The sequence below is a fragment of the Bos indicus x Bos taurus genome, chromosome 21 (assembly GCF_003369695.1).
Source record: "Bos indicus x Bos taurus breed Angus x Brahman F1 hybrid chromosome 21, Bos_hybrid_MaternalHap_v2.0, whole genome shotgun sequence".
NCBI classification, from domain to species: Eukaryota; Metazoa; Chordata; class Mammalia; order Artiodactyla; family Bovidae; genus Bos; species Bos indicus x Bos taurus.
The window spans coordinates 46,704,072-46,716,240 of record NC_040096.1 but is presented as its reverse complement, the minus strand read 5'-3'; the positions used below and the strand labels follow the sequence as shown (position 1 = coordinate 46,716,240).

Genomic DNA, 12,169 nt, shown 5'->3' with positions numbered 1-12,169 from the left:
CAAGGCAAGAGATTTTATTGGGAAAGGGCACCCGGGTGGAGAGCAGTAGGGTAAGGGAACCCAGGAGAACTACTCTGCCATGTGGCTCAGAGTCTCGGGTTTTATGGTGATGGGATTAGTTTCTGGGTGGTCTTTGGCCAATCATTCTAATTCAGAGTCTTTCCTGGTGGCACACACATCACTCAGCCAAGATGGATGCTAGCGAGAGGGATTCTGGGAAGTGGACGGACATGCGGTGTCTCCTTTCGACTTTTCCGGAACTCTTCTGGTTGGTGGTGGCTTATTAGTTCTGTATTCCTTATCAGGATCTCCTGTCATAAAACAACTCATGCAAATGGTTACTATGGTGCCTGGCCAGGGTGGGCGGTTTCAATCAGTGTGCTTCCCCTAACACTTCCAGTGAATATTCAGCGTTGATTTCCTTTAGGATTGACTGGTTTGATCTCCATACAGTCCAAGAGACTCTCAAGAGTCTTCTCCAGCACTACAGTTTGAAAGCATCAGTTCTTGGATACTCAGCCCTCTTTATGGTCCAACTCACACATGTCCATGACTGTTGGACAAACCATAGCTTTGACTATATGGACCTTTGTCAGCAAAGTGATAACTTTGGTTTTTAATATGCTTGCCATATTAAATGCTTGTTAAGTTTGTCATAGCTTTCCTTCCAAAGACCAAGAGGCTTTTAATTTCATGGCTGTGGTCATGAAAAGAAAGAAAGCCCAAGAAAAGAAAATCTGTCACTGCTTCTACTTTTTCTCCTTCTATTTGCCATGAAATGATGGGACCGGATGCTGTGATCTTAGTTTTTTGAATGTTGAGATTTAAGCCAGCTTTTTCACTCTCCTCTTTCACCTTCAGCAAGAGGCTCTTTAGTTCCTCTTTACCTTCTGCCATTAAAATGGTATCATCTGCACGACTGAGGTTGTCGATATTTCTCCTGGCGATCTTGATTCCAGTTTGTGATTCATCCAGCCCAACATTTCACATGAGGTACTCTGCATAGAAGTTAAATAAGCAGGGTGAGAATACCTTGTGGTGTTCCTTTCCCAATTTTGAACCAGTCTGTTGTCCTGTGTCAGTTCCAACCATTGCTTTTGACATTGCATACAGGTTTCTCAGAAGACAGGTAAGATAATCTGGTACTTTTATCTCTCGAAGATTTTTCCACAGCTTGTTGTGATCCACGCAGTCAAAGGCTTTAGCGTAGTAAATGAAGCAGTAGATGTTTTTCCTGGAATTCCTTTGCTTTCTCTGTGATCCAACAAATGTTGGCAATTTGATCTCTGGTTCCCCTGCCTTTTCTAAACCCAGCTTGTACTTCTGAAAGTTCTCAGTTCACTTACTGCTGAAGCCTGGCTTGAAGGATTTTGAGCATAACCTTAACAGCATGAGAAATGAGCACAGTTGTCAGGTAGATTGAACATTCTTTGGCACAGTTCTTCTTTGGGATTGGAATGAAACCGTATATTTGTGGATTACAACTTTAGCAAAATCTCTTCCTCATGAGGGCCTTGCATGATAATAAGGCTGACTGGGTGGGCAGCCTTTCGGTGGGCAGTGGGTTATCAATTAGTGTAATCCAACAGACTCTAACTGGTACTCAGTCACTCTCATTAACAACCTCTGGATCACCACCAGCGTGGCTGCTGCCCACAGCTGCCAGAGCATCCCCCTTCTGCCTCTGGGATATATTTGGAGGAAGAAAACGGGCTGTGGATACACGCAGGGCATGAAACAGGACTAAGACAATCCCAGCCACCCTGGCTGCCTCCTGAGCAGGACTCAGGGTAGCTGGCCTGGCCGCTGGCTCCAGGTCTCTGTCTCCAGAAGTGACTCGGGTCCCCGTGGGTGGTCGCTCCCATGGCCATTATGCACGTGCGGCTTTCTGCCTGTTGACATTAGGGGATGTGCCCCCACCTTCCCTTTGTTCCATCCTCGATTTAAGATCCATTTGTTCTCACAGGCTTTAAACTGGTTTTCAATCTATGTTCATTGCTAGGATGAGTTATCTTTTTCAAAAAATGCAACTTGCAAAGAGTGTCTGTACCCCCAATTAGCATTGTTAAGCAGTTTGGAAACAAATACAACTTAGACAAGATGAAATAACACTCTGCTAGTCACTGAGAGATGCTGCTAAAACAAATCACAAAGGATTCCTGGAAATTAGTCTCTGTTCCCTACAAGGACTTTTGAAATGCCGCAGGCCTTCTGGTCCCTTAATTGGCATCTGAACAAAACCACCCTTTCTCCTCTATGTGCTACTCCAGAGGTGGTAAAACCCAGTCCCTGCCACTGGCTGGCCCTTTACCCACCTCCAGTTGGTAAAAGCCAGGGCTGGATGGAAACGGGTGATCACCAAGCTGACCAGGCACTCGCTTATTCTCTTTCCTTTCTCTTTCCTCACTCACTTTCTCTTCCCTTCACCCAGTTGCTTCCGCCTCCATTCATGGCAAACGTCTCCATTCCCTTTTGAGACACTAACAGTTTCCCCTCTCTGCTGCCTGCCCTTTGGGAATGTTCTTGCAACCAATCCGTTGTTGGGGGAATCAGGAACCTACTAGGACTTGAGTAATAGAAAATCTCTAGGATTTGGCTTCTCTGGGATTTGCATAATAGAAAATCTCAGTAGTGGAGAAATGAGTGTATGTGATAAAGAGATATTCATGTACTTTACCTAATGGTTCTATAAAAGAAATGATTAAGATGATAATTCCTGAAACCTGAGTGGCTTTGTCTTTTATTATAGAAAGAACCAGAGGACTAAACTCACCAGAGATAACCTATCAATTGTACCGTATAACCCCCTGCATTCTGGCACCTGCGCTTTCACAAAGTTCATCACTTTTAATAGTCCTTTTAATAATATGTAAGAAATAGAATGTATAGCTTGTAGGCATACATATTATTATTTCCTTGATTTCCCCCCTCTAAATTTGCTTTACAGACCAATCCTTTTCCTTAAGGAAGAAAAGGTTTTTTTCTTTTTTTTTTTCTTTTGAAGTAGACAAAGCCAAAGAGCAATTAAAATCCAGTGTGTAGCCGTCCATTTCTTTCTTACACCACAAACCACCTAAACACACCCATGCTCCATTGCCTAAGGAAGGAAATGAATTCCAATTATGTATCCAAATATATGTATACAGGATGCCATAGCCATCCAAGAATATATATCAATCTAGTTTTTGTGAACTGCCTTGATGTGAGGAGCTGGTAAGGAAAACAAGCAACAGAAACACACTGTGAGCCACAGGTGGTCTTTACACTTGGTTCATGTGACCACCGACTGAGGGAAACTGGACACAAATTTTGTGGAAATTTTAAATTAAATGAGAACTTGACAAGCAGATGGAGTGGAAAAAAATACAATGTAAGTTTTGTATAGCACTCTTTTAAATTTTTTCAGGTTACTGTTGTAAAGCAAAATGGTATATTTTAAGGATAAGTCAACAACAGTTTAGTATACATCTTGTTAAACAAACCAACAAAAAACTCATTCAGCAGGATACATTTTTTTCTTTCAGTTAATTAAAGGTCATCAGCAACTAAAAATATATATTAAATTTCCTATCTTGGAGATACGCAAGCTGTCATTAAAAAATCACCTAAAAAAGTGCAGCTATATTATACATAGTTATATTAAATACACAGCATATATATTTTAGTATTAGAATCCCTTTAGATAAAGTCACTTCTTAGTTATTTCCTAACTTGAATAAGTCCAATTCATGAGTTTTAAGATTCAGAGCAAGATAAATTAGAACAATAAATTTCTCAAGAAATTCCAAGCACCCTTCCTCATATCCTGTTGTTGAACTAAAGCCAAACCTAAAATGCCCAGTGTTGAGCTTTGTCATTTATATATTTGTCTGATGGCTCCAGAGGTAGTTTCCATGGTAAGCTCCCTGTGCACAAGAAGCAGGGTGAGTGGAATGTCTCCTCCAATGAAGAACTTTTCACTGACAGTGATAAAGGCCAAGAACCTCCTTCACACAAATGATTGAAAAACAGAACACGAAGGACATTTTTATTTTGTTTTGTTTCCTTTGTGTGGTATCTGACTTCAGTGCAAATACCCATTTAATCAAGAATACAAAGACTGCCACCTTTGCTGGCCGAGGGAGTTCCAGAGACTGCAGTAAACATATATAGCTCTTTTCCTTTTTTTGTGAGGAAATTCCTGTGAGGTTGTCATTTCATGCTCCTGTTGTGCACGTTTGCCTCCTCTTAGAAGAGGGAAAAAGATTTTTCCAAAGGAACATTTCAGAGTAAGCTAAATCAAATCTGGAAAAACTTGAAATGCTTTAAAAGCTGACATTTATCTATTGTCATTTTAAAAAATATATAGTTGACATATAACATTGTATTAGTGTTAGGCGTATAATGTAATGATTTGATATATTGCAAAATGACTACCAGAATAAGTTTAGTTAATAACCATCACTACACTTAGTTACAGATTGGGTTTTCTTGAGATAAGAACTCTCAAGAGCTATTCTCTTAACAACTCTCAAATATACAAAACAGTACCATTACCTATAGTCTTCATGTTACACATTACATCCTCAGGATTTATTTGTCTCACAACTGGAAGCTATTGTCATTAATTTTTAGAAACATAAAGACTTTGGGGGAGAATATATAATAGAAGCCCCTATTGACTGGAACTTTTTGGCTCAGGCATTTTTTTTTCTCTTTGAGCTGATGAGATCAAATTGAACCTATAGCTCTAAGCTAGCACAGGCTCTCTTTCTCTTTCACCTTTGAATCATTCTTTTCTAATACCTTCTATTACAATAGACTCTCTTTCTCCTCTTTAGGTCCTCTTCATTCTACTCCCTAATTTCTTCAGTTCTAGGGATATAACAGTCAATCTGCCTTCAAGTCTCTCCTTAAGCTTTGCTTCTTCTAGGTAATCTGTCCTGTGATAACAGGGGTGAGGGCACATTGCAAACATTCTCAAATGTATGAAACATGAAGTGATATTATATTACTAATGCTATCTTCATCACTGATAATAAAATGGAATATTTGATTCTGAGAGACTGTGGTCCTTGTTTTCAGCAAGTATTAACAAATACTCTCCCAGAATAATAACTGGTTTAGAGTTTGAATTGCTGTTAAATAAGACAAATTGTATCTCATCTTAATAATGCTACCCTTTAAAAATCCCTAATATCAGACAAAGTAAAGGTATATTTAAAAAGACCTCATAATTGCTTGGGTAACTTATGGAAAAATAATAACAACTGACTTGAATTGAAGTGCTGGTGGTTATATGCATGCCCTGTAGGCAGGCCTCTCTGTGATGTACCAGGGCAAGTATTATAAAATATGTTCCTGGGGTCAGTCTACTCTGTCAGTGTCTGGGTGTGACATTAAATGTGACTTAGGACCTAGGCCTTTAAACACAATAAGAGTATGATATAAATTACATCTATATCAGTCAAACAAAGGATTATAAATTGTTACCCTTTTAAAAAGAAAAGATTAGATAAAATTGAGCAGTTTAGCTCTAGACAAATAAGATTTAGCACCCTCCACAAAATGTAGTATTATTTTTATTCTGACAATTTACACTCCATGCTACCACAGCTACTCTGATACCATGGAAAGGCACGAGAAAGACCAGACAGATTTAATAAACTAGTTTAAAAATAAAAAGTTATTTGCTGGCTATTTAGGAAATGGAGACTATAATGAAATACATTTCCTTTTTAATTCATTAAACCATTTTACCCCCTACATTTTTTCCATGTATATAACTAAACAAAGATAACGAGATATAACTAGATAAACATATTTGGAGAGAAAAACTTTTCTTCTAGTGATCAAGCACAACAACAAAAAAGTCCATGTAAAGTCAATATTTTAAGGAATTTAAGGTGGGGCCTTTCAAATCTTGTCATTTGACATTAAACAATAAAATCTAAAGCCCATTTCAAAGATGTACTAAATTCCCAATCTGAAAGTAATTGCTGTTCCTTGTCCCATGTGTATATATCATCAGCACAACTGAGAAAGAATTGCAGCCAGGCCTGGACCACCGCCAAGCAATTGATTATTAGCCATTAAAAGGGAAATGTTTACTTATTCATGGCAAGTAGTTTTTAGAAGGAAAGGCAAAGAGGTCTGATTTTAAATGCTGCCTTTTCTTTCCATCCTAAGGCTGATGAAGATCATTCACTTCTTCTTGGAAATGTCAAAAGCCCATTTTTATTTTCCTTTTGCTATTTTAACCAGAATACTGATAAAAAAGGAGAGAGCAGTTGCTATGAGGCAAAGAAAAATGTCCTGGCAGTTGAGGGCCCTCCATCTATCAAGGGGAATTTGCAATGTTGCCTCTTTTCAAGACTGTATAGATTTGCAGGATTTTGTGAAACACTTAACCAAAATGGAAGGATTTAAAAGCAGAATGCAAGATATAGATGCAATCATTTTTTTTTAATCAAGATACTTTAGTTTTATTTCAGAATTTTCTAGTCTTAAATTCTCAAGCACACAGCAGTGATGACCATCTTGGCTAATACTTTTGAAAGGGTGATTAGTGCAGGCTGCTTAAGTATACTCACTATAGCACAGATGCTTTACGATTAAAAACTCTTACTGGGATTGAGATGTACTACATCCAATTACAGGGAAACAAATACTTATCTAATTAAATAATAATATTCACAAGCTATGTTGAGTTTCAAAAGAAGTTCAAGTGTCCAGAGCACCGAGGAATATTTTAAAACTGGAAAAGAATAGCCAGTCATTTGTTTACCAGTGATTTCTAGGATATTTCTAATATGTATAAAACCTAATATCATGACAACCTTTTTTCTAATAACCCAATATCAAAATTATTTTCTCCTCCCATGTCTTTGAGCTTATCTGATGCGAAGAGGCAATTTAAAAAAGCACCTGCATCTAATAGTTTTGGCTCTCCCCTTTTCTGCATTTCTTCAGAAGGTACAGTTTAAGTGGAACTATCTCCTGGAGTCCTCCGGCTCTGGCTCTTGGAGATAATTTAGGTAAAGTCCCAGAGAAGAGCTGAAAGGAGGACTGGACTAGTGCAGAATCCACAATGAGGTAGGGAAGTTACAGTGCTTTCCAGAACCAGGAGGTAGTTTCCTTGGGGTATTCAAAACACAGACTGGGGCTCAGGAACACTGTTCCCAGATAGGGAGGTGAGGCTAGAAGTAATATTTGGGGCTAATCCCAGAGCTAGGTCCTTTCTAGAGCACAACTGCTAGATGGGGGATGTATCTCCTCTTTGGGAGCCAAATACTAAGAGTAAAAGCAAATATTTGATGCTTAAGAGCTCTTAAGAACTGAAGAGTGCCATTTGCTTATTTCTACCCATCAGTGTGGGCTTAGGATGTTAAATAGATTAAAAGGCTAAGAGAGGTCAGTCACTCCAGGAAAGACGCTTCTTTTGCCTCTCTTGACTTGGTTCTCTTGGCAAAATTGTTATCTACCTACACCTCCCCACTCTTGTGGAGGCTCCTTGGGAAACTCAAAAGATGTCACATGCTCTTCTAGAACATTCTGGAAAATGTGGGGCCAGGATCCTAGGGATGAGAGATCTAGAAGGGTAGGAAGACCAAAGTCTGCTAGTTAATGCGATGAAGATGGTTTTAGAAAAATTCAAGAGATATGTAATCATAAAACTGGTAGGGTCCTTAGAAATTACTGAATCTATTCTCTTCTGTTTCGGATGAAAAAAGAGCCTCAGAGTGGTGAGGTGATTAAAGCTCGCTAGGGATGGAGCTGGGATGCCAATTGGCTTCCAGGTCAGAGCTTCTACCTGACACAGCTTCCAAGTTCAGACTCGAATTTGGGAGTCTGTCCTAATACTGGCCTAGGACAGTCTTTGTCGGTACCTTCCTTCCACCTCTCCCAGGAGAGGGGCTGACAGAGGTTGCTAGGCATCGGGCGCCAGCCAGAGAGAAGGCCACGCGGCCCTGGGTCAGTCTATGACCTGCCCAACTTCTAGGGTGCGGAGCTTAGGTGCTGGGCACTGTGCGCGCAGGGTTTCCGGCTTCTGCTGCTCTCTACCGTCAGCTCCCTCCTCCGCCCTAGCTCGGAGCGGACAGCAAAGTCATTTCAATTTAATCTTCTTTAAAAAGACATAACTAATAAATCTATTGCCGAGACCTCGGAGAGACGGCCAGCAGAGTGGACCGTGCTCCCAATCCCATTGAACCCCATTGAAAACCATGACAACACAGGACAAGCTCCGATTTATCCCGGCGCGCTAAAGCGCATTGTGAGCAGGCGTCAATCACGCATTATTTCGGACTGAACAAATGCAAAATCTTGACTGGAACAAATGCTTCCAACAGGTCCGGGGCGTCGAGCTCCATTTCCCCTTTGTCCGCGGCCTAGCAGTTGGCCTGTATTGGGGTTGCCTCCGCCCGACCACCCAGCGCGCCGCACAGTCCCGGGCGCCTCGGGCACGCATGACAGGGAAGCTCCTGGGGAGGGTGCGCCGGGCCGGGTGGGGCGGCTCCAGTTGCACGGGAGCCGGGTCCGAGCTCAGATCAGGTGGAGACAGGATTTCAGGTGCGGTCACCTAAGTACTGCCGGCTCGCACCTAAATTTAACAACCCCCTACCCTATCCACTGGCTGCAGAAGGAGAGGCTTCTGAGAGCGCGCTCGCTCGGCCCTTGCCTGAAGCGCAGCTACCGTGAAACCATGGGCCAAGAAAATGTGCCCGGTTCCTTGCACCTTCTACACGACCATTTCCTCGGTTAGGGAACGAGAAGATGTCAGGAAACCCCGAGCAGGCCATCTTTTCAGCCCGGCGGGCGCACTCCTAACTCCCGCAATCGGTCCCTTACCAGACCAGGCCCGGCAGCTTTGGTGGAGCGGAGAGCCCGAGCCACCCAAGGCCTGGTCTGGGGCAGAGGACGCACCTCCAGCCCCCGGCCTGACGTTGAGGCTACGGAGCCCAGGCGGTGCCCAGATGCCAAGGAGGCAGCAACGCCCTCAGAAATGCCACCGCCCGTGAGGCCTAGAGTGGGCCTGGGCCAGCCACCGGGGCAGAGTGGGAAAACGAGCCTAATGCCTCGTAGGAAAGCAGTTTGGCCTGATTCTGCCTCCATTTTGCTGGCCTGGGGCAACCCGCGCAGAACTGGGGCTCCCCGGATGCTCCCAGCCCTTCCCGAGCACCGCTGAAGTTGCGGACGCTTGGGGTGTGGGAGATTCCTAGCGGTCTTCGAAACCCTCTGCACAGGTGCTGGCGGGGCCAGGCCTCTCCTCTGCGCCCGCCTGCAACTTCTCGCCTCTGAATCCTTACAGGAGCCCAGCCAAAAAGAGAAAGAGAGCGCGCCAGTGTTCAACGCCGCCTTGTAAATCACTTTCCGGATAATTGCGGGAAACGAACACTCCAGCAAACAAGCTCGAGGAATAAAGCAAACAAGGAATAAATTCCTGGGTGCTCATAAACCCACCCATGTCGCCCCCACCTTTCCCGGCGCTCCCGCAGGGCCAGGCTCGATGTCAGCCCCGGAGGAGGAGGAAGCCGGGACCGGCGGGCGGTGGCCACCGCTCGCCACCCAAGATGTTATTCTTTGGTAACAATCCCCATTATCTGTCCCCACTTGGGGCTAATCAGACAGAATCACTAATGCGGAGGGCAGCTTCCTGCCGCCTCTGGGATGTAACGGGGCGCCCGAGGGGCGGGGGACGGGGCGGGGCGGGGGTGGCACCTTCCGGGCTCGCCGGGGCTTTGGTGCAGCACTCATTCAGGTACTTGACACCCGGGAGACCCAGACCTCTGCTTTCAAAGCGTCCCGGGTGGGAAGAGCTGTTTATATAAACTGGGATTCCACAGTAAACGCGCTAATATCTCGGCCGCCAGTGCATGGCGTGCGCCTCTCACGCCCACCCATAGGAGCGGCGTCCCGGGCCGCCCCTCGGTTCCAGATCTACCCTGCCCCCGCCTCCTTCCCCTGCTCGGCCATGGCTACCTCTGGACGCCTCAGCTTCACCGTGCGCAGGCTCCTGGATTTACCGGAGCAGGATGCGCAGCACCTGCGGAAGAGGGAGCCGGAGCTAAGCGCCCCTGAGCCCGGCCCCTGCGCCACCTGGCTGGAATCCGAGCGCGGCCACTACCCTTGTGAGTGAGCAGAGGACAGCAGCGGGGGTGGAGGCGGGGGAAGTGAGCGGGCTCAGAATCAAGTCCCCGGCTCGTGCGGGGATGGGAAGCGGAAACCCCAGCCCAAGGTCTGGATTTCCTGTGTTGGACCCACAGACTCTGCCCTCCTGAAATCCCTATGTCAGTTGGCACATCTTGAGAGCAGATCCCTGGGCCTGGCGCTAACGCCCGAGATTTGGGTTTCCGTTTCAAGGGGTCAGAATATTTAAATATTTAAGAAGCCGCCCTTAAATGCCTGAAAAAGTAGCCACGTTCTTCTGGCCTCGGTTTGGGATGAGCAGTATTGGCGAGCCTGGATTCAGGGCTTTGCAAACGTCGGCAAACCGTAGTGCAGTCGACCTCAAAGTGGCCCGTTTTGGTGAGACAGCTTGCAGTGAATTCGTCTGCCAGCGCAGCGACCAGGACTGAATGGTTTTAATAGACCCCCCGGGGTGGGTTTCTTTGGAGGCGCAGTCCCAGGCTGTGGTCTAAAAGGTCGTCGAATTCAGAGAGGTGGTTGTCCAGACATGGGTCCAGGAAAGGAAACGGCCTCATCCCGAAAGCCGCGGGCGAGTGGGGGCGCCCTCCCGCCCGTGGGTCGGCGCCCGCGCTCCAGAGGCGGCCGGCGTCTCACAGGGCCGTGTCTCCTTTGCGTCCCTAGCTTCGGACGAGAGCAGCCCAGAGGCCAGCCCGAGGGACTCGTCGCAGCGGCCGTCCGCTCGGCCTGCGTCTCCGGGCTCCGACGCCGAGAAGAGGAAGAAGCGGCGGGTGCTGTTCTCCAAGGCGCAGACGCTGGAGTTGGAGCGGCGCTTCCGGCAGCAGCGCTACCTGTCGGCGCCCGAGCGCGAGCAGCTGGCGCGCCTGCTACGCCTCACGCCCACACAGGTCAAAATCTGGTTCCAGAACCACCGCTACAAGCTGAAGCGCGCGCGCGCGCCGGGAGTCGCCGAGGCGCCCGACCTGGCAGCGGCTGCTGAGGTGCGCGCCGCGCCCGGCCTGCTGCGCCGCGTGGTGGTGCCCGTGCTGGTGCGCGACGGGCAGCCGTGCGGCGGCAGCGCCGAGGGGGGCACGGCCGCCGCCCGGGACAAGAGCGCGGCTCCGCCGGCCGCCGCCTGCCCTGTGCCAGGCTACGCCGCCTTCGGGCCTGGCTCGGCTTTCGGCCTCTTCCCCGCCTACCAGCACTTAGCGCCCCCCGCCCTGGTCTCCTGGAACTGGTGAGGCAGCCGAGGGGCGCGGGCACCTGGGGCTACGCTGGACTTGGAGTGAGCTCTGCGGCCGGGCCGGGCTACAGCCGGAGACAAGGAGCGCGTCTCGCCGCCCCACCTCCTTCGGCGCGGGGGTCCTCTCCGGCGCCCCCACCGGCCGGCACTCCGGAAACTTTCGCCAAGACACCCAGTCTCCTCTTCCTTCGACCGCCAGACCCAGAGCTAGATTTTATTGCTTGAACCTTATTTGTACATTTTAAAATAGCTATTTGTATGGGAAGCAACTTATTTTAAAAGAAATAGAATATTTTTCCTCTTTGTGGTGCGAGAATAAAATATGTAGGTTTGAGTCCCCTTTTTGCGTGTCTGCCGGGAACGGAGGTGGGAACAGTGCTTTCCCGATCCGGAGTTCGGGGCGCCGGGCCACTCCTCACTCGCCAAGTTAAGGCCCACCCCGAGCTGGGTAGAATGGCAGAGCACAGTCCCCACACGCCTTTAGGAAGAAACAAGGGGAAGGGAGAGAAGAGGGGGGGCAGAGGCACCTGTGAGGGTCCTATAAGTGTGGGGTGGTGGCTCTGCTCCCAACGTGAGACGGAGGCCCTGGAGCCGCCAACCGAGTCGGCCAGGACAGGGCATAAAGAGAGGGCATAATGAGCTTCTCCGAAAGGGTTCGGGGAATGCCAGCGGGACCCGGGCTGAGCGCGCTGCTGGCTGTTCCTTTCGGGGACCCGAGGACCACGCGGGGAACCCCCAGTTACGGCTACGAACGCCTCACTGGGCAGCTGTGATTTTCCGCCTCTTCTTGGCGTGACACCTGGCCAGGGTGGGATGGGAGCG

At 47.3% G+C, this 12,169-nt stretch overlaps 1 protein-coding gene across 1 annotated transcript; it reads left to right on the top strand.

The window, feature by feature from the left end:
* Positions 1 to 2,948: 2,948 nt before the first annotated feature.
* On the top strand, positions 2,949 to 11,729 carry NKX2-8 (NK2 homeobox 8). The gene is made up of 2 exons (XM_027521697.1): positions 2,949 to 10,109; positions 10,789 to 11,729. The coding sequence occupies exons 1-2, from the start codon at positions 9,953 to 9,955 to the stop codon at positions 11,343 to 11,345; spliced, it is 714 nt and encodes a 237-aa protein (XP_027377498.1). The 5' UTR covers positions 2,949 to 9,952; the 3' UTR covers positions 11,346 to 11,729.
* Positions 11,730 to 12,169: the final 440 nt, after the last annotated feature.